This window comes from Protopterus annectens, chromosome 2.part2 (genome assembly GCF_019279795.1).
Source record: "Protopterus annectens isolate FY-2018-M chromosome 2.part2, PAN1.0, whole genome shotgun sequence".
Lineage (NCBI taxonomy): Eukaryota > Metazoa > Chordata > Ceratodontiformes > Protopteridae > Protopterus > Protopterus annectens.
Window position 1 is genome coordinate 961,161,768 of NC_056730.1, and position 23,225 is coordinate 961,184,992.

The following is a 23,225-nucleotide window of genomic DNA, read 5'->3' on the forward strand; positions in this document are numbered from 1 at the left end:
ATTTGGAATCATTAATCCCCACATGAAAATTGGATATTGCTGCTAGCTGAACTCTGAGGGTAGCAGCTGCTGAACCCTGGTGAAAGAGTTCTGAAAGAAACTCTAAAACAATAGTAATGGGAGCTGTAAATGGATCAACTTCTCTGTTATGTGCCCATATAGAAAATCTCTTCCATTCACTGTGATACAATTTTCTAGTCTAAGGCTTGTGAGAAGAGGTAATAATATGGGTTACAGCTGGAGACAGATCATGAAGCCTGACTAGTGACGGAACTGGAGCAGCCATGCTGTCAGTTTGAGTGTGTGGAGACTGGAGTGAAGAGAACCTGACGTGTGTCAAGAGGTCTGGCACTTGGTCCAGAGTCCATGGATAGTCTAACAGGTGAGGATCGAGAAAAGGGAACCAAATCTAACGAGGCCAGTAAGGAGTGATGAGGATCATCTTGCTTCCCAACAACATTGCTTTCTGTATGACCTTAGGAATGAGTGGAAAAGGAGTCCCGGGGGCCAATCGTGGACAAGTGCATGTCTTGGAGGCTCGCCCGGAGGAGGGATGAGGGAGAAATAGGTGCTGCATTTGGTGTTGATGGGGCTGGCAAAGAGATCGCAGCAGGGTCGTCCCCACTTGTAGAAGATCAGATGGGCTACTTTCTGGTTCAAGGACCATTCGTGAGGTAACAATATTGCCCTGCTTAGCTTGTTCGCTATCACGTTGGATGTCCCTGGGATGTGCGTTGCAATGAGAAAGCTTTGGGAAGAAATTGCCCAGTTCCAAACTCGCAGGGCCTCTCGACATAAAGGGTACGATCTGGTTCCCCCTTGTTTGTTTAGATACCAAATCACTGACATGTTGTCTGTCTGGATAGCTATCATCCCTAGAGGGAGAAAGTCGTGAAGTGCTTGCAACGCTAGAAGCACCACTCTCATCTGTAGGACACTGATATGCAGACGGGCCTCTTGATCTTGCCATGTGCCTTGGACAGTCCTGCCTAGATAATGCCCCCCCCCCACCCATCCTATCTGGTAGACATCCGTGGTCACAATGGCAACGGGTTGGTGCAGTACAAAGGGAGTCCCTGTGGTAAGATAACCTGGCTGAATCCACCAGTGTAGATCCTTTTTGCATGAATCTGTGATCAGTATCTGGTGATGCAGGGGCAACTGCTGAAAGGACCACTGGGATGACAGGAGCCATTGGAGTATAGTACAGTTTTGTACCTACCATAAATGTAGATGTTCGAGTGTTCACACTGCTGCAGTCATCACTGTTGGGTTATCCTGCCGTCAGGCGGTCCCGCAGTCGGCCCGAGCTCCAAAGTCTTGGTCCGGCGTCGGTTGCTGTCGCCTCTTCCCTGACGTCAGTGCATCAGGGGTATATAAGATGCATCCAACGCCATTTTCTTCAGTTTTTCTTGCCCCAGATGTCAGGTGCCCCCAATAGGTAGGCAATACATATTGCTATATAAAAATATACATATAAAAATAAAACAATAGCTTCAGTCACAAGCAAATACACCACAGAGGTTGTATAGGATAGAAAGGAATAGATAAGTCCAGCTAGTACAGAGGGGATGGAGGGAGGGTAACCTGGACTGCAGCAGTGTGAACACTCGAACATCTACATTTATGGTAGGTACAAAACTGTACTATGTTCATCGTGTTACACTGCTGCAGTCATCACTGTTGGGTTGAATCCCAAAGCTAAGGATGGGTGGTGGAACTAAACAGGGTTTGGAGAGGCTAGTAGGCCCTGCAGAACTGCAGTGGCAAAGCCAGCTCTGGTTTTAGAGTATAGAGGTAAGTGATAGTGCTTGGTGAAGGTGTGCACTGAACTCCAAGTTGCAGCCTCCAAAATATCCTTGGTTGGTACCCCTCTGAGGAAGGCTGCTGATGTAGCTGTAGCCCTGGTGGAATGGGGCCTGATGTTACCAGGCACAGATTTCCCATGGTGTGTGTTGCAGAAACGGATACAATGTCCTGTCCATTTTGAAATGGTCTGTTTTGAGATAGCTTTTCCTTGAGATCCTGCAGCATAGGATACAAAGAGCTGATCAGATTTTCTGAAAGCCTTAGTTTTATCCAAGTAGTAACGTAATTGCCTGTGAATGTCCAAAGAGTGTAGGAGCCTTTCCCCTTTGTTCTGGGGGTTTGGATAAAAGGTGGGCAAATGAATGGTTTGGTTTAGGGCCACACTGGATACCACCTTTGGCATAAAGGAAGGGTTAGTTCAGAAGAGACTCTGTCTTGATGAAAAATGATGAAAGGCTCCACTGCCATTAGGGCCTGTAGTTCTGAGACTCTTCGTGCTGAAGTTATTGTGAGCAGCAGGGCAGTTTTCCATGATAGGAACTGTAGATCAGCAGTGAAAGTTGGTTCAAAGGGCGAAGTGTAAGCTTTTCCAGAACAAAGTCGAGATCCCAAGTTGGTGTTGGTGCTCTCCGGGGTGGTCTTATGTTCTTAGCCCCTCTGAGGAACTGTCTTAGTAACGGATGTGAAAATATAGGAGTATCTGTGTTGTATTGAGCTGAAATAGCTGAGGCGTGGATCTTAACAGATGAGAAGGAAAGTCCTTTGTGCAACATCTCAGTTAAATATTGAAGAATCTGAGGAATATTTGGGACAAGGGGATTTTGGCCTTTAGCCTGGTTCCAATCGCAGAATCCTTTCCATTTGTCTGAATAGACTTTCCTGGTGCTGGGCCTCCTGGCCTCCAGAATGACGTCCATCACAGCTTTAGAGAGAAGTGTTGATTGGTTATTTAGGCAATTTGCCATGCAGCCAGATTTAAAGTCTTGAGATCGCTGTGTAGAATCTGATTGTTTTGTTGAGTGAGCAGGTGAGGAATTGTAGGCAAAATCCATGGTGGGCCTTGAGCCATGTTCCTTACTATTGGATACCAGTGTTGGCGTGGCCAGTCTGGAGCAATGAGTATCATTTGTGGCCTCTTTAATCTGGCTTTCAGTAGCACTTTTGCCAGAAGAGGCAGTGGAGGAAAGGCATACACTTGTCGATGTTTTCCAACTGAATGAGTGGGTGTCCACTTTCCAAGCTAGTGTGTGGTATGTCCTTGTGCAGAATTTCCGTAGTTGTTAGTTTTGGGGGGGAAGCAAACAGATCTATGTCTGGGCTCCCCCATTTTTGAGTTATCATTGCGAATACTTGTGGATCTAGTTTCCACTCGTGAGGATCTGTGATGTTTCTGCTTAGATTGTCTGCCAGTGTGTTTTTCTTTCCTGGCAGGAATTGTGCTTGTAGTTGAACTTGGTAGGTTAGTGCTGTGTTCCACAAGGTCATTGCTTGTCTGCATAGGCGGTAGGAGTGTGTGCCCCCTTGCTTGTTTATGTACCACATCACTGTGGTGTTGTCCGTCTTTATTAGGAGTTGTCCTGGATGTAGGAGGCCCTTGAAAGTTGTTAGGGCATTTTGTACAGCTAGCATCTCTTTTTGATTGATATGTAGATGCCTTTGGTTTGCAGACCATTTGCCCTGAATACACTGTCCTGCCATGTGTGCTCCCCAGGCATAATCCGATGAATCTGTTGTTATAGTTTGCCTGGCTGTGGGTAAGGTGAAAGGCTGACCCTTGTTGAGGTGACATGCCTGAGCCCACCATAGAAACTCCTGTTGAAGGCAGGCAATGAGTGGAATTATTGTTTCCAAACTGTGGGTGTGTTGAGACCAAACGCTTTTCAGATACCATTGTAATTTCCTCATATGCAGTTTTGCAAATGGTATTAGTAGTATGCAAGATGTCATGAATCCCAAGGCCTGCAGAATTTTTCTTGCAGGGAGTTGGGTCTTTGTTGCCATCATTTTGAAGTATTGAGTCAGTTGTCTTTGTTTGTCTGGCGTGAGGTAAGCCATCTGGGCCGTTGTATTTAAGCTGGCACCCAGGAATATTATGTCTTGTGAGGGCACAAGTTTTGACTTCTTTTCATTTACTGTGTACCCTAGGCAACTTAGAAGGTGTTTGACAAACGCCAGATGCTTTAATAGAATGTCCTTGCTTTCTGCTTGAATAAGGCAGTCGTCCAGGTATGGATATATTTGAATTCCTCTTTGTCTGCAGTATGCAACTACTGGTGCCAGGCATTTTGTGAAGACCCTGGGCGCAGTAGATAAGCCAAAGGGCAGTGCAGAGAATTGGTAATGGGTTGAACCTGCAATAAATTGGAGGTATCTTCTGCAATTTTGTCTGATAGGGACATGCAGGTATGCCTCCTTGAGGTCCAACGTTACTAGCCAAGCCTTCTTGCCCAGCATGGGAAGAAGTTGCTGTAGTGTTAGCATCTTGAATTTGGGTACTTCCAGGTATGTGTTTAGAATTGAGAGGTCCAGAATGGGTCTCCAGGCTTTGTCCTTTCGGGGAACTAGAAACAGTCGAGTAAAATCCTTGTCCTTGCTCCTGTGCAGGAACCTGTTGAATGGCTCTCATGTCCATGAGAGCTGAAATTTGCTTTTGAGCCTCTGCCCATTGATTTGGTGGCAGGTTTAGCATTCCTTTTATCCTTGGCAAAGTGTGAAAGTGGAATCTGTATCCTTGAGATACAATATTTAGGACCCATTTGTCTTTTGTGATGATGAGCCAATTGTCTGCAAAAAGTGCCAGTTTTCCTCCAAGGGAGCTGCCAAGAGGGTTTTGCTTGGTAGTTTGAGGGGTAAGTCATTGTGTTGGTCTTCTGGTAGTATGAGACCTGTCTTCTCCTCCTTTTTGGGTTGTGGCACTCCATTGACGAGGCTGGTAAGAGCCTTGTGGCTAGCCTCTGCCTCTTGGGCGTCTGTATCTGCCCCTCTGTAGTCTGGCAGAAGCTGGAAAGGACCAGTTCTTGGTTGGCCAATTTCTGCTGAAACGAGGAGGTTGAACCTGTAAGAAATCCTTGACCATCTGCATAGATTTTGCCTTATCCTCCATTTTCCATTCCATTATTCAAAAAACGAGTGGCGGACGCGCAAGTAGCCGATGGCGTCCACCACTACACGGTACGTGGTAAGAAATTTGACTTTCCTTATACCGCAAAGAATGGAGTGTCATTGCCTGGTTCTGATTGTTCCGATGTTCAAGTTTCTAATAGTTTTGCCCCTATTTCACACCAGGATTTCATAAGTGGAGCGGCAGCCTCACACACACTTAATTCAGATGACGGTCTGTTGGGTGGGGATTTCTCGGACAGGAACCAGTCTTTTTTGCATGAGTCCTTTGTGGGCTTGACTGTTACTTCACTGTACGATACAAATTCAGAGAATGTGTTGGACAATACGGAAAGCAGGTGTTCGTTATGTGATCTTTCCATATATGATTATAATGAGACAACACCTACACTTGATACTAGTGTTGTTCAACTTAACGTAGGTGATACATGTAGTGATTTGACGAATGTAGTTAATGTGGATTTTGAATCAAATAACAATATTAACATTTCCACAGATAACAGTCATAATGATGTAAGTGAATGTATACTTTTTTCTAACCCTATAATAGTCGAGAACGACCAAGGAGATTTTAAATTGTATAATTATACACAGCAAAGTTTTGATAAAGAGAGTGTTAATTTGATTTCTAAAGGGTTCAGTTTTGTCCCATGCAGGAGAGGTAACATTGTAAACACCATTATAGATTTAAAATTATTTACTCGTAAACTAAACTTAAAAATGTTATATAACAACAATTCTTGGGACATTAATACTAATAACAAACCCAGTCTTTCTAAACCTAGCACTTACAACCCCCCCAACCACGAGAAAGTGGCTTTTTTTGAGAAAGTCACAGAAAATGATTTAAGGGAATTGTTTAAGAAGCATAACAACAAGCAACTCCACCACAACATGACCAAGAGAGAGGAAGGGATACTTAAAAACATTTTATCCACTAAAAGTATTAGAATTATGAAGCCCGATAAGGGCAGTGGAGTGGTTATTGTTGACCATCATGATTACGTAAGTTATATGAATGCCTTGTTAACTAGTGATGTATACGAGGAGGTTAGTAGAAATGAAATAAATATAGCCCACAGAAAAATAGACACGACACTTTATGACATGTTGCATCAGGGTGAGTTAGATGAACACGATTGGCAGTTTTTACACAACGAATACCCAGTGATAAGTGGGATTTTTGGTATCCCTAAGATACATAAGGGGCTGGACAAGTTGCAATTCAGGGCAATTGTTGATGGTAAACGAAGCAAAACCCACTTTATCAGCCAATACCTAGATTATTATTTTAAACCTGGTATTCAATATTTTGAACACATTCTTAAAGATTCGTGGGATTTTCTAACCAAGATCAATTTGATGCCATTTAATTATGGGGATACTTTCATCACTTTGGACATTTGTAACTTGTTTACAGTGATTCCCCACGACCAGGGTTTGGAATGGCTGGAGGAGCAGTTGTTTTATACCAATTTATATGATCAAAACAAAATTAATGTACTCACCAAGCTTATGGGAGTTGTTTTAAATAACAATTTCATTTATTTTGATGGTGCATATTATAAACAAAAAAGTGGTGTGGCTATGGGGGCAGCATGTGCCCCCAATTTTGCAAATTTGGTTTTAACATTTTGGGAAACCAACTATTTGTTCAATTCAGAGTTTTTCATACATGTCAAGTTTTATGGTCGTTTTTTAGACGACTTGTTTATGGTGTGGAGTGGTGAACAGGTAGAGCTTAAAGCCTTTATTGATTACATTAATAATAGTGTATGGTTTTTACAATTTACCTTTACTATTAGTCAGGAAAGTATAAGTTATTTGGACGTTAAATTAACCTTTGATAAAAATACAAACAGGGTGACGTCCAATATTTACAGAAAATCCACTTTTTCAAATTCATACTTACACTACGATAGTTGGCACCCTGACCACCAAAAAAGAGCCGTGGTTAAGGGCCAATTGGTCAGGGCTGCCAGAATGGTGAGTGAAGAAGTGGATTTCAAAAACCAAGTACAATTTATTATTGGGCTTTTTCAAAATCGTGGTTATCCACGTGATTTTTGTACAAGTATAGCAAATGAAGTAATCACTAAAAGGGAAAACGGTTTTTATAAGGCTCTAATACACAATAATGTTGACAGCAACATACAAATTCACCACACGAGTAACAACAGCAGCACCATACATAAAAATAAAAATAATAACAAAAATAATAATTTTGTGGGTAATGGTGTACCCCTTTACATTACTACATTTAATGACACATTTGACATGGTGAGGAGCATTGTCAAGAAGAATTGGAATTTCATTAAATTTGACAATCAAATGGGGGAATTTTTTAATGGTAACATTACTTACATATTTAGAAAGGACACATCATTTAAAGAGCTATTTGAGAGTATTAATACAGGGGTTTTGAGTTTTTCAAACAAGCCCAAGGGAAGTTTTAACTGTGGAAGGTGTTCTGTATGTAAACACATTGTTAACACCAATTATACTACGACTATTAATGGACAAAACGTACGGATCAATCAACACATAAATTGTTACACCCGCAATGTCGTGTACATTGCAATATGTCAAAACTGTGAAAGTTTTTATGTGGGGAAAACTTGCAGGTTGTTACGTGACAGGATTAAAGAACACTTGCTGGACATTAAGAAGTTGAAATTGACCAATGCATTAGCAAGACATATTAATCAATTTAATACCCACCGTTTTAAATTCATGGGGGTATTTCACCAAGAGTTGGACCCGCAGGGCAAGACCACTAAATACAATCTTGACGCAGTGGAATTAAAAATGCAAATTTTATTAAATGCCAATCAACATCCGGGTCTAAACGAATATATTACTATTAAACCCATTTTATGGTTACATCACATCAAAGGTACTTAACACGTACCAATAGACCAGTTTGGGTTTTTACACACATTACACCCATACACTTGAAGTTACCCCACTGATTTTTTTAAAGGTTATCAAGAACAATAGGTTCCACCTTTTCAGGTCGTTCTAGGGAACTTTTTAGAGGACTTTTTTAAGAATGTTTTGTAATATTTTACTACACGAAGCACTTTATTGATGTATGGTTATAAATTTAAATTTAATTTTAATACACATACACCATGTTGTTCATCATGTTACTATGTTTATAAATTAAGGTTCATTGGTTGTATACACATTTATGCATATACATATATATACATATATATGTGGGTATTTATTTGGTTCATTGTACAACATTAACATTTTCATTCAATGAATAATGAAATATATGTATATTTATTTATTTATTCAAGCTTATTCATAGGTTTTAAACCTTGGACATTTTATTAAGTCATTTTTCATAATGGGTACATTTTTTATCAGCATACACACATACAAATTAAATATAGAAAATTATACATTACACTAGTGATTATAAACATACACATATACATTGTAATAACATTACCATAACATATAACATATTTAGTAAGGTTTTTTACGTAACGTTATGACACTACTAATGATCAAGTTTCATAACTGAGTTGTCTCTTTAAGGAGGTATGGATCAATTATGTAATTATATATTTTTTTTAATTGAACAATGAAGGCAATTAAAGCGGTTATTTAAGGATTTGAAATTTGTTGTAGCATTGTTCTGAAGAAGTCCGAGCAGTCGGACGAAACCTAGGTCGACGCCTTTGTTTGTAAGATTAAAGACATCTTTTAAACTACAGCATTTTGGAGCGTTTATTGACCTTCAGCAATTACTTGTTACTGTGGATTTTGGTGTTTTTCTGCAATACAACACACCGGCTGGGTTTTTGTGCCATTCATCCTCTTATCTTTTGTGGTAGTTTGAGGGGTAAGTCATTGTGTTGGTCTTCTGGTAGTATGAGACCTGTCTTCTCCTCCTTTTTGGGTTGTGGCACTCCATTGACGAGGCTGGTAAGAGCCTTGTGGCTAGCCTCTGCCTCTTGGGCGTCTGTATCTGCCCCTCTGTAGTCTGGCAGAAGCTGGAAAGGACCAGTTCTTGGTTGGCCAATTTCTGCTGAAACGAGGAGGTTGAACCTGTAAGAAATCCTTGACCATCTGCATAGATTTTGCCTTATCCTCCATTTTCTTTAAAACTTCTTCTGCTTTTACACCAAATAAAACATCCTGCTGTAAGGGTGCATCCAATAACTTTGCTTTAACATGATCAGGTAAAGTTTGTTCTTTTAACCAAGCATGCCTACGTATGACAGACCCTGTTACTGCTGCTCTACAAGAAGCTTCCAATGAATCAAACCCACATTGCAAAGTATGTTTCCCCACTTGTTCAGCTGAATGCAACAAATCTTGCATTTCCTTGTAATCTGGCTGGTCTGTATGTGCGAGCATTTTTTGTTTTAATTGAGACATCAGATATTGTTGATATTTCAGCATGTGAAACTGACAATTTAAGGCCCTCATAGCTAGAGTAGTGGAGGTATATACTTTCTTTCCCCATCTGTCTAGTGCTCTAGAATCCCTTTCAGAGGGCACAGGATCTTTAGCAGTTGAGGCTTTAACCCCTTTGGGACCCTGGGAAATGGTTTTTGGGTCAGCAACAGGGCTTTTATAGAGGAATGTGTGTGAGTCAGGGACTCTGTAGTATCTGTCTGGTTTGGCTGGTGCAGAAGGTAGTGAATCTGGGTTAAGGCTAGATTCTGAGTAAACATCATCCACAATGTCTAACACAGGTGGAATTGCAAGTGGTCTGTGCTGGGATAGTAAAAGGAACTCTCGGAGCCTTTTCTTAGAATCAGAATAATCCTGGCCTTCCCAGTGGAAATGTTCACTCATAGTATGTAAGGTTTCCCCAAAAGAGTAGTCTTCTGGGGGAGATGCAGAAGGGATACACTCTTCAGCATCAGAATCTTCATAAGGGGGAAAGGAATATTCCTGTTCCTCAGAAGAGTCTGAGGAAATTGAAATCTGGTTAGAGGAAGTGTAGTCCTCCTCCTGCCTTGGCCTTTTATCAGGAGGGGGATGGGAACCCATGATTAGGGTAATTAAGTCTTCAGCCATCTTAAGCATCTGTTTCCTAGGCATGGGGCCTTGTACTGGAGACTGCTGTGCAGTCTTCTTTGTTTTTGAAGGAGTTTTCACTTTTGCATAGGATTTAATAGTGAGTGTAGTCGGTCTGAAGGCATTTCAACTGCACCGGAATCTCCTTCAGGAATGGAGTCGGAAGGGCCTAAAGGTATAGGTTGTGGAGGCCTAGTAATCTCTGCTTGTGAATCGGATGTCACCTGGGGTTCTAAATCAGCGGTCGTCAGGGGCTGCGTAGACGCCTCACTGAAAACCGGCGAACCGGCGACTGGCCTAGCAGACGGCTTAGAGTCCGGTTTGGATTTCGGCTGCCTGTCCTTATCTTTGCGTTTTTTATGCATTCTGGTCATCGGTTGCTCTGACGGCATGGTATAATTACATTTCCTACCAAAATAATGTCGGGCAAAATCAAACAGACATTTAATAGTTTGTTTATTAAACCTAGCACAAAACCGACAACCTGTGACGTCGTGGTCTGAGCCTAGGCAAGGAATACAAAAAGAACGAAAGTCCTTATGAGGTATTTGCTTCCCACAAGAAATACAATTGTTAACTTTTTCTGACATCGGACTGAGGCAAGAAAAGGTTCCCCAACAGGGTACTTAGCTGTATAAAGACTTCGGTCTGAAATTTGATTTGAAAATCTCAGGAGTCGGCCGACTGGCACTTGTGAACTGCTTCGGGCACTGCACGGCAAGAAAGACTGAAGAAAATGGCGTCGGATGCATCTTATGTACCCCTGACACACTGACGTCAGGGAAGAGGCGACAGCAACCGATGCCGGACCAAGACTTTGGAACTCGGGCTGACTGCGGGACAGCCTGACAGCAGGATAACCCAACAGTGATGACTGCAGCAGTGTAACATGATGAACATCCTCATCCTCATCCTCATCTGTAGTCTTGCTAATGGTACCAAGGTTATGGTCGACGCCATTGTTCCAAGAAGCTGCAACACGACCGTTGCTTTGACTCTTCGAAAGGGAAGTATCATGTAAATTTGCTGTGCAAGATTTTGTATTCTGTCTGTAGGTAGTTTGGGTATCATAGAAACCATGTCTATGTTTGCTCCTATAAAGGTTATAGATTGAGTGGGCAAAGTTGAGGACTTTTCCCAGTTTATAGAGATTCCCCAACTGGGAACAGAGCTTGATTGTGGAATCTCTGGATTGAACTAGACGATGCCTGGTGGTGGCGGTCAGGAGCCAATTGTCTAGATATGGAAAGACTTGGATTCTCTGACGCCTCAAATGAGCTGTCACTACTGCCATGCATTTGACGAACACCCGGGGGGGCTGTGGTGAGACCAAAGGGCAGCGCCCAAAATTGGTAATGATTGGCTCCCAGACGAAAGTGTAGGTAACTCCTTGATGCTTCGTCCATCATTATGTGGTAGTAGGCATCCTGGAGATCTAGTGAGCACATCCAGCTGTCTTTCCCTAACAGAGGGAGTATGGATTGTAGAGTGACCATTCGGAACTTGGACTTATTTACATACTCGTTTAACCTGCTGAGGTCTAAGATGGGTCTCCAGTCTCCTGTTCTTTTTGGAACTAAAAAGAACCTGGAGTATGTTCCGAATCCTGTCTGGTCTACTGGGACCTTTTGGATGACTCTTTTTAATAGCAGCTTTTCTATCTCTATAGCCGCTAGATCCCTGTGATTGGGTGGTACATCTGGGATCCTTTTGGGAGGACGTGGTGGAAGGGAAAAGGGTATAGAGTAACCTCTGGTGATAATGTCTTGTACCCACTTGTCTCGAGTGAGATTTAGCCAGGCTTCTGGGTACAAGGACAGATGACTCCCGACCGGCTCCAGAGACGCACAGTCGGGTTCCACATCAGGAATGCTGATAGAGACGGTCACGAAAGGAATCGCGACCTCTCTGATTTTGTGTCCCCTGCCTCAAGGGCGACATCTACCATTATTTCCTCCTCCCCTGCCTCTGAAGGAGAAATCACCCTGTGTATCCTGGAAAGGTTTCTGTGATTTCTTGAACCACATTTTACCACTCTTCTGACCTTTAGGGTAAGGTCTAGAAGGAAAGTACGGTTGTGTACACTTACCATAAATGTAGATGTTCGAGTGTATTCACTGTTGCAGTCATTACATTTGGGTAATCTGCTGGCAAGTTGCCCTCAGTCGGCCTGATTAACGAAGTTTTGGGTCCTGCATCGGTTGCTGTCCCTTCTTTATTGACGTCAGGTCGTCAGGGGTATAAAACATGCAGCCGACGCCATTTTCATCAGTTTTTCTTGCCCCAGATGTCAGGTGCCCCCCAAATGGGGAGCAAATATAAATATATGTAAATATATATGCATGTAATTTAGAAAACAACAAATATACCTCCAAATAAAAGTAAATACACCAAAAAGGCTTCTGAGCATAGTAAAATAAAGGAGAGGTATAGTAAAAGAAAAAAAACAGGGGGCTGGCAGGTGGGTAACCCGGACTGCAACAGTGAATACACTCGAACATCTACATTTATGGTAAGTGTACACAACTGTACTATGTTCTTCGTGTTTCACTGTTACAGTCATTACATTTGGGTAGAATCCCAAAGCTATGGCTGGGAGGATGGAGCATTAGGAGCAGCTACAAGGCCCTGCAGGACAGCAGTGGCAAAACCTGCTCTGGATTTAGAGAAGAGAGGTAAATGGTAATATTTGGTGAACGTATGAACTGAGCTCCAGGTAGCCGCTTCTAGAATGTCTCTGGTAGGAACCCCTCTGAGAAAGGCTGCAGAAGTAGATGCAGCCCTGGTGGAATGGAATCTGATCCCCTTGGGAAAAGGTTTACCATGGTGCATGTAGCAGAAACTAATACAATGGCTTATCCATTTTGAAATAGTCTGCTTTGAAATAGCCTTTCCCTCTGCCCCTGCAGCAAATGCCACCAATAATTGCTCAGATTTTCTTAGAGATTTTGTTCTGTTCAAGTAGAATCTTAGTTGTCCGTGTACACCCAATGAATGCAGAATCCGCTCACCCTTGTTCTGTGGATTTGGGAAAAAAGTTGGCAGATGAATGGTCTGATTTAGAGCCACACTAGATACCACTTTAGGTATAAAGGATGGATTGGTCCTGAGCGCCACACTGTCTGGGTAAAAAACAATAAAAGTCTCCACTGCCATGAGTGCCTGTAGTTCTGAAATCCTTCTAGCTGAAGTGACTGCTAAAAGAAAGGCTGTCTTCTAAGAGAGAAATGTTATGTCTGCAATAGCAGCTGGCTCAAAAGGAGGTAGGGTGAGCTTTTCCAATACAAATTTGAGGTCCCATGCAGGAGTTGGTGCTCTCCTGGGAGGTCTTAAATTTCTGGCCCCACTGAGATATTGTTTTAGCAGGGGATGAGAAAAGAGGGGAGGCTCTGTGTTGTAATGAGCTGAAATGGCAGAGGCATGGATTTTTATGGAAGAGAAAGATAGGCCCTTGTGAAGCATCTCAGTTAAATATTGCAGAATCTGAGGAATATTAGGCATTGCTGTGCTTATTCCTTGTGCCTGGTTCCAGGCACAGAATCTTTTCCATTTATCAGCATAAGATTTTCTAGTGCTAGGCCTTCTAGCCTCCAAAATGACATCCATCACAGGTTTGCTGAGAGATGTAACTGGTGAAATTAGTTGATTAGCCATGCTGCAAGATTCAGAGTTTATAGCTGAGTGTGCAGAATTTGATAGTTCTGCTGAGATGGTAGATAAGGAGTTTGAGGCAGGTACCACAGAGGAAGGTGTGACATATTGCATAGGAGCAGGTACCAGTGTTGGCGAGGACAGTCTGGAGCAATCAGAATCATTTTTGGTTTTTCTTGTCTGACTTTTAGTAAGACCATGGAGAGCAGAGGCAGAGGGGGAAAGGCATAGACTGATAGGTTTTTCCAGCTGAAGGATAGAGCATCCACTTTCCAAGCTTTTTTGTGATGAACTCTTGTGCAGAATTTGTCCGACTGATAGTTTTGGGGAGAGGCAAAAAGATCTATGTCTGGATTCCCCCATTTGCGTGTCAACCTGCTGAAGATTTGTCGATCCAGTTTCCATTCGTGTGGGTCCATAAGATTTCTGCTTAGTTCGTCTGCCAGAGTACTTTGCTTTCCTAGCAGGAATTGAGCTTGCAGATGCATTTGATAAGTCAAGGCCATGTTCCACAAAGCCATGGCTAGTCTGCAAAGGGGGTAGGAATGGGTACCCCCCTGCTTGTTTATGTACCACATAACTGTGGTGTTGTCTGTCTTTATCAGTAGTTGTCCTGGATGAAGATAGTCCTTGAAGGCTGTCAGAGCATTCTGTACAGCTAGTATCTCTTTCTGGTTGATATGTAGGTGCATTTGATTTGGGCTCCATTGGCCCTGAATGCATCTCCCTGCCCGATGTGCCCCCCAAGCATAATCTGATGCGTCTGTAGTCAGGGTTTGGGTGGCAGGGGTGGAATGAATTATAGTCCCTCGTTTTGGTGACAGGCCTCTGCCCACCATAGGAACTCTTGCTGCAGGCAAGGAATGATAGGAATCATTGTTTCCAGGCTGTGATAATGTTGACACCATAAGCTTTTTAGGTACCACTGAAGTTTCTTCATATGCAGTCTTGCATATGGAATTATTAGAATGCAGGAAGCCATGAACCCCAAGGCCTGCAGAATTTGTCTTGCAGATAGCTGGGTTTTTGTGGCCACTTGTTTGAAGTAAGTCATCAATTGAATTTGTTTTTCTGGCGTAAGGTAAGTCATCTGGGCAGTTGTATTCAAGCTTGCACCCAGAAATGTAATTATGTGAGAAGGTACCAGTTGTGATTTCTTTTCGTTTATGGTGTACCCTAGGCAAGTTAGAAGCCTTTTCACAAATGCCAGATGTTTTAGAAGAGTGTCCTTGTTTTCTGCCTGAATTAGGCAATCATCCAGGTAGGGATAAATTTGAATGTTTCTTTACCTGCAAAATGCAATTACTGGTGCCAGGCACTTTGTGAAGACCTTGGACGCAGTAGATAAGCCAAAGAGCAGTGCAGAGAACTGGTAATGCAAATAGCCTGCTTTGAAGCGGAGGTATCTTCTGCAAGATTCCCTGATTGGGATATGCAGATAAGCCTTTTTTAAGTCTAGAGTTACCAGCCAGGCATCCTTGCCTAACATAGGCAGTAACTGTTGTACAGTCAGCATCTTGAATTTTGGAATGTCCAGAAGTGTATTTAGAATGGATAAGTCCAGTATTGGACGGCACGATTTGTCTTTTCTGGGTAGCAGTAAAAGTCTTGAATAAAAACCTTGTCCCTTTTCCTTTGCTGGTACTGGTTGAATAGCCCCATATTCATGAGGGACATAACTTGTTTCTGGGCCTCTGCCCACTGATTTGGAGGCAGATCTGGCCATCCGTTTGGGATTGGCAATGTGTGGAAATCAAATCTGTACCCCTGGGATACTACATTTAAAACCCACTTGTCCTGGGTAATCAGTTGCCAAATTCTTGCATGAAGTGCCAGTTTTCCCCCTAAAGGGGCAGCCAAAAGATAAGTGCTTGGTGATTGCAGAAGAAAGTCATTGAGACTGTTTACAGTAGGAAGATGCATTGTTACTTCCAGATTTGGAGGTGGAGGCACCCCATTGTTTTGTTCTATAAGCTCCTTGTGACTGAAACCTGGAGCCTTTGGAGTGTCTAGGTTTGTCCTGAGCAGCTCTGGTGGGTACTGGAAAGGACCAATTCTTAGTAGGCCAGTGCCTACTGAACCTGGGTGGCTGCACTTGTAAGAAATCTTTTACAGTTTGTATAGATTTAGCTTTATCTTCCATCTTTTTCAAAACTTCTTCTGCCTTATTACCAAATAGACTGACCTGTTGTAAAGGAGCATCCAACAATTTTGCTTTAACATGATCAGGCAGATTTTGCTCCTTGAGCCAAGCATGCCTTCTTATCACAGATCCAGCTACAGCAGCCCTGCAAGAGGCCTCCATGGAATCAAAAACACATTGCAAAGTTTGCTTTCCAACTTGTTCAGCTGAATGCAACAAATCCTGCAACTCTTTATTTTCCACACAGTCAGAAATCAACATAATTTTCTGTTTAAGTAAGCCTGTGACATGCTGCTGATATTTAAGCATATGAACTTGACAGTTTAAAGCCCTGATTGCCAAGGTTGCAGACGTGTATACCTTCTTACCCCATCTATCCAGCGCCCTGGAGTCTCTATCAGAAGGAGGTAGGATTTTTAGCAGTAGAAGCCTTAATGGCCTTGGGACCCTGAGAAATGGTTTCAGGGTCAGCAGTAGGGTTTTTAAAGAGGAATTTGTGGGAGTTAGGAACCCTGTAATATCTATCTGGCTTACTAGGAGCCGGAGGCAGGGAATCAGGAGCCATGCTGGACTCTCTAAAAACTTCATCAACAATGTCTAGAACAGGAGGTATAGCCAAAGGCCTATGCTGAGGAAGACAAAGGAAATCCCTAAGCCTCTTTTTAGATTCTGAGAAATCCTGACTCTCCCAGTGAAAGTGTTCCCTTAAGGCATGTAAAGTTTCTCCAAAAGAAAAAATCCTCAGGAGGAGAAGCAGAAGGGATGGAATCTTCTGCGTCAGAGTCCTCATAAGGTGGAATAGATAATTCCTGATCAGAAGAGGAATCAGAAGAAATAGAAACCTGATCTGATGATTCATAGTCAGTGCCTTGCCTAGGCCTCTTAGCAGGAGGGGGATGGGAACCCCTGATCAAGGTAATTAAATCCTCAGCTATTTTGATCATTTGTTTTTTAGGCATAGGGGCCTGTGTACGTGGCCCAAGCGTCATTTTCTTAGACAGAGAAGTTGATTTTGGCCTAGGTTTTAAAGATGGTGTCGGTTTAATATACAAAACTTTAGGCCTGAAAACACCCTCAGAAGCCGGTGCCTGCTCAGCGGCTCCAGACCCATCCAAGGTAGAGACATCCATGGGTTAAATACTTAAAGTATCTTGTGGCATACCAGACACCGAATGGGTCTCAGTAGAGGCCTGCGAATCAAAAGTAGCAGGTATCAGGGGTTGCGAAAGCACCTCACTGAGTACCGGCAAACCGGCGACTAGCTCAGGAGAATCTTCGTCATTGGTTTTGGACCTTGATGGTCTGTATCTGTCTTTTCTTTGGGTTTTTTGTGTATTCCGGTAGTTGGATTGCTAACCGATGACATTTCTGGATAGTTAAATTTTGAGCCAAAATATTTTGAAGCAAAAATATACCGACGCTTAATAGTGCGTTGATTAAATTTAGCACAAAACCGACAGCAAGGTACATTGTGGTCAGGGCCTAGGCAAGGAATATAGCACAAATGAAAATACTTATGAGGTATTTGCTTCCCACAAGTAATACAATTATTAACTTTTACTGACATCGGTAAGGAGCAAGAAAAAGTTTCCCCAACGGGGTACTTAGCTTTAGGTTGAAGACTTCAGTTCTGAAACTCGAAAACGAAAATTTCAGGAGTCGGCCGTCTGGCACTTGCGAACTGCTTCTGCTTCGGGCACCACACGGCAAGAAAGACTGATGAAAATGGCATTGACTGCATGTTTTATACCCCTGACATCATGGAAGAAGGGAAAGCAACCGACGCAGGACCCAAGACTTTGTTAATCAGGCCGACTGAGGGCAACCTGCCAGCAGATTACCCAAATGTAATGACTGCAACAGTGAAACATGAAGAACATTGGTAAAACGGACTCCCATGGCAGAAACAGTCTTTCCTTCCTGTTCACACCTGGTGAGGGTATCTTTCACCTTGGGTCCAAAAAGACAGGATCCGTCCATTGGGCATTGGTGAATGTAGACTTGAAAGGCTCAGCAAGGTTACATAAATGCATCCAGGAATGTCTCCTTAAGGAGACTCCTGCACCCGCCGCCCTACTCACACCATCAGCTGCGTACGAGATCAGCCGCATGGAGGAGTTAACAATGGATGTGAGAGTAGCCAACTGAGTAGACACTGTAGATGGGACTGCTTCAGTAGAAGTACCCTGAAGAGTATCTCCTAACTCCTTTAGGAGATCTCTCTGAAGTTTCGTAAAACGTGATAGATAGTTCAGCGATTGGAGTGTAAAAGCCGCTGAAGAGAAGATACGCTTCCCGTACCTATCCATCATTTGGGATTCCTTATTGGGCGGATGGAAAGAAATCGTCTCTGCTAGCTCCTTCTTAGTGGCCGCCGCCGCCACCACCATGGCATCAAAAGGCAAGCCCTTGGATAAAAATTCTTTGTCTTTAGGGGTGAAAAGAAATTTATTCGGCCTCCCGGGGACCGGTTCCATGGCATCAGGAGTCTGCCATGCTTTCTGACTCACAAGATCCAGTAATTCATCAAATGGAGGAGACACCTATGAAGCTGAGGGTTGAGACCCGAAAGCCTTCAGGTACACTGACTCCTCATCAGACGGGGTAATGGTGGGCCAGCCGCCTGTCTGCCTGAGGATCTCCAAAATGTCTGAAAAGGAGACATCTTCAGAGGACGACTTAGGGGACACCTCCGACTCATCGAGGTCAGTGTCAGATGTGACAGACTCATCAGGGGAGTCTACATGCTTCCTCTTACATGATCTCTTCCGAGGGGGCTCCTCAGCAGGGTCCTCTGGGAGGTCTTGGAAGATCGGGGGCCACCCAAATGGGGGTCCTGAGGCTGTGGGTCTCTGCCATCCCAGGGGAGAGAGAATGTTGAGACTGTAGTCGGCGCTTGAGGGAGTATAGAATCGGTACTTCTACATGGGGCGGATGAACTATCCAACATGCTCCTCATCCTCATGAAAACAGATTCCTCCGGTTCCGAACGACGCCCCGGCTCCAAAGAGAGTGTAGGTGCTGATGGCTCCAAAAGGATCGGCTGCGCGAACGATGTAGGGTCTGAGTTCACTCGGGCCGATGCACCAAGAGGGAGACTTGGCACCAGCGAAGTTCGGTTCCAAGTGACCCCCTCAGGGCCGACTGAAGAGCTTCGGACTCTAGACACTTCGGACGGCGCCGAGAGTGTCGGAGTGGAACTCTGCTCTGAGACAACCACACGGGGTGCTGGAGCCGAGGACACCACTATAGAAGGTACCGGCAATATTGGCTCCAAAGGCCCAATCTGGGTTGGAGGAGGAAAGAGAGCAGGATCGGTTGCAGGAGTCGGCTCAGAGACCGAATGGGTCGGAGCAGACAAAAGTTTTGGCAAGGCCGAAGACTTGAGGAGTCTGAGCACCACTCTCACGACATCTTCTTCAGATAAGCTCCTGGAGGATCTGGAGGACAGTGTCGGAGACCTTGTTCTCTGCAATATAGGTGATTTTAGAGTAGGGGAGACCGATGGAATGTCTGTTGAATGGCTCCGAAGAGGACTGCTAGTGATCGGCGCCGATACTGCAGGGTCTGTGTCTAAAATCTCAATCGGCCCCGAAGACTGTGGAGCCAAAGAGACAGAGACCAACTCTGATTTTGCTAACTTCTGTGGAGGTTCAGAGACAGAAGCTGAGGCCAGAGAAGGCCGTTTAGAGGTCTTGCCCTTATCCTTTCTAGAAGAATGCAAACTAGCACAGGAGGAAGAACTGGCTAGGTCTTCCTCGAAGGAAGGTTTTAACATGCCTTTCAAAATCAGCTTATTCTTCCGTTCCTGGAGTACTCTAGACTAAGAATGACAAAAGAGACAAGTCTCTTGTAGATGTATGGACCCTAAGCAGTACACACAGATGCTATGTCCATTAGTGATGGACATTTTTTGCGAACATTTACTACACTTTTTAAAGCCTGACTGTTTGTGTTCTTCAGGTTCCTTAGACATAATGGAAGTAGAGAAAAAAACAACACACTCACACAAGAGAGGAACTAGATCCTCTAACTTAAGCAGATCTAGCCCTAACACCCACAAAAAAATAAAAGGGGGTTACTAGGTTCTCTAACTTAAACGAACCTAGTGCAAGAAAAGAAACAGGGACAAAACTAGAACCTCTAAGTTAAACGGTCTAGTCAAAAAACACACACTCATGGGATACCACACACAAACGGCCAACAGGCCCAAGTAAATTTTAAACGGCTATAAAGTCAAATCTGGTTAAAGAGACAAATCGGTAATCACAATAACACTGTCAGCAATAGACTATGACACAAAAAACTTCACAAGAAGCAAAAAACTCCTAATAAGCAGTAATAATAATAAAATGGAATCACTTAGCCATAGAAAACCAAAAGAAGCTTCTGACTGAAGACGTGGCAAACAAGATCTGGGGAATGTGCTCATGCAACATGGGATACCTCCTAGCCACGAGTCAATCAGAAGTTTTCAGGCTTTCTAAAAGCGGCCGAGTTGGAGCCGAGGATCGGCTCTGAACCCACACGTAATAATGGAGGCAAGATAGGACTACATAACATCCTTGTTTTCTTTGTAGGCATCTAAAGACATGCTAAGCAAAGTAAAACAGAGCTACTGCAGCCTTTGTTAAGCAAACTTCATCCTGCCTTAGTAGTTATTCACAAAAACATTTATGATCTGCCAATCACTAACATTTTACTATGCTAAAACCAAAATGTGCGTGTCCACATACACACACACACACACACACACACACACACACACACACACATATATATACACACACACACATACATATATATACACACACACACACACACACGCACACACATGTACATAGATATAGATAAATGCAGAAATGTGTATGTGTGTACAAAATACTCATACGTGAACTCAGACAAATTTGCGTGCAAATGTGTATACAAGCAAACACAGGCTTCAACAAAATTTGACAAGGTCTAAAACAGCATTACAGGCAGATTTAAAATGTGAAATCATGTGAAATGCATTTTTTTCTTTGCAATCAAATCTCAGAAAACAGAAAAATGTCCTAAGGTAATAGGTCTTGACGGAGCTACATGATTCTAAGCTGCAATTTTCAGTATGTTTTGTACTAATCCTAAGAGCCCAAATTTAGCTGTAGCACTTACTGGTTGTTTCTGTTCTGAAAGGCAGGAATGAAAGAAAAAATTCTCTTTTCATTTGGATGAAGTTTAATAATTACAAGGGTATATTCACAAGTACCACTCTTGCAATTTGCCTTTAGTATTACCTCATCTACTTCACTTCTCTTTTCCAGCAGTACTCTGAACAAATTAGCTGTGATCTTATTATCTTGAAGACCTTGGCCGAGTCCACGGTTGTCATCCTGCATAAGCCTTCGGTCCATAATAACTTCCAGCTGGCCTAAGGAAAAAGATTGGATACACATTAGGAACAAGATTCTCTCTCTCTCAAATCTAGTGCTGTTAACAGATGACTGGAAACACTGAAGAGAGCAAGTACAAAATATTCATTACTCAAAATATCAAATGCAGTTACTCCTGGCTCACCAACCAACGATGATCATGTATTGTTTACATAAAAAACAAATAAATGCCTACACCTCTGAAAAAAATATGTCTAATGACTCAAGGAAGCACAAAAGGCAAAAACAATATCTATTTTAATATGCAACTTGAAAAAGCACATGACAACTTGATACAGCACTTTTAAAGCACCATAAAAATTTAATCAGAGGGACTACAACACGGTGATAACACAGACTAGACTAACAATGTTAAAGAACTTTATAAGCAAGGCTGAAACGCAAAACTCACGTCTGCAAAGCAGCACAGAAAAAAAGTCAATTATAGATACCAGAAGTAGCAAGACCAAATCTCATATCTGTGACAAACTACATAATTTAGAAAACCATTGAATGGGGATGGGGGTGGGGGTGGGGTGACACTTCATATTTTACACAGACAAATCCACAAATATTTCATTCATCAATTTTTTTCCTTCTTTTTTATTGTAGTTTTAATAGCTGTTTCCCATTCAATTCATGTGCTGAATTTAACTCTGTATGAAACTAAGTAGGCTGTTTAGCTTTGTATTAATGGCCAGTCTTTATTAAAATAGATAACATATTCCGTTTCAGCAGCTGACGTATCTCTACAAGCCTACTATTAACTTCAGCCTGAAGCTACTGATTCTGGATGACTAGTACTGACTCATACAACTCTGACCTGAGTTTCCATCAATAATACATATCTCTGTAATATAGCCAATTCTTCACCCAGTCTACAAGTATAAACCAAGGAAAAAACACTACTACCAGAGGGACCCTGACCGCTAACCCTGGGGATACTGACAAATGGCACTACAACTGATGCCTTAATTTAAAATAAAATGATCAGAAAACCACTTGTTTAACGTACTTCCTGTACTCCCACCTGACCACTTCTGTCAGGAACTTTAAAGATCAAAAGCTAATGGCTGACTGAACAAAATGCAAATGCTTCCTTATTGTCTGTTATGCACTTCTATCTTGTAAAATGTGCAGACACACTATGCTGCCACTATGCAAGAATTAGTTTTAAAAAAGATAATCATTTTAAAATACTGTCCTTCAGGGCTAAAATTGCTAGGCTACTGTCAGCCACCCATCTAGAAATACGTACCATATTTGACATGCTGAAGTTAATGAATGGAAAACTACACACAACAACAAGTAGGAAAGCTAATCACTGCTTCTCATGTGTTTGTGTTGTGACCATTTTTTGGTCAATAAGATTATGAAACTTCAATGTCTGGCATTACTGACAATGCAATCCTCACTAATTTGCCACAAAGTTCATTTTTTTTTACAAGGTTGTTGTTGTGTCTTTCGGCTTTTCCCGGTTAGGGGTCACCACAGCGGAACTCCGGTCTGCTAATGATTGGTAGTTGATTTTTACGTGCCGAGTTACCAGCCCTGACGAAGGTACACCCATTCACGCGTGTCTCCATGCAGAAGATGCTCTAGCTGAGAATCGAACCAGACAGCGTCATACTGTGAGGCGACAACGCTACCGCAGCACCACCACCGCGGGTCATTTTTTTACAAGGTACAGAGCAAATTACTACATATAAAACCAGGCTGCACATTCACTGACAGTTGAAAGATATGCGTGTACAGTAGAAAGATATGCATGTACAGTAGACAGGAGTGCACTGTACAAGATATGGTAGAGAATCTGTAATACTAACTTGTATGTAATCTAGGTTAGTTATGACTGCACTTTTTTCTTTTATTTAAAAAAAAAAAAAAAGTTTCTCTGCGGCTTTGACTGCCAAACCTCATTCTTGTACTGGATAAAGGAATTCCACTTATTTGCATCATCACCACATGCCCCTAAAGAAACAACTGCAGTCTATGAAGATTGAGGAGGCAATGCAGTTTGTTTAAACTTTTTTTTTTTTTTTTTT

At 42.6% G+C, this 23,225-nt stretch overlaps 1 protein-coding gene across 1 annotated transcript in view; it reads right to left on the reverse strand.

Annotated features, from left to right (window-relative positions):
• The window catches only part of MAN2A1 (mannosidase alpha class 2A member 1), a gene marked incomplete in the record, with an annotated part of 1,886,421 nt that overhangs the window by 356,776 nt on the left and 1,506,420 nt on the right, over positions 1-23,225 (reverse strand). The window contains 1 exon segment of the mRNA XM_044064270.1: positions 21,046-21,179. Within this exon segment, the coding sequence (XP_043920205.1) occupies positions 21,046-21,179 (134 nt within the window).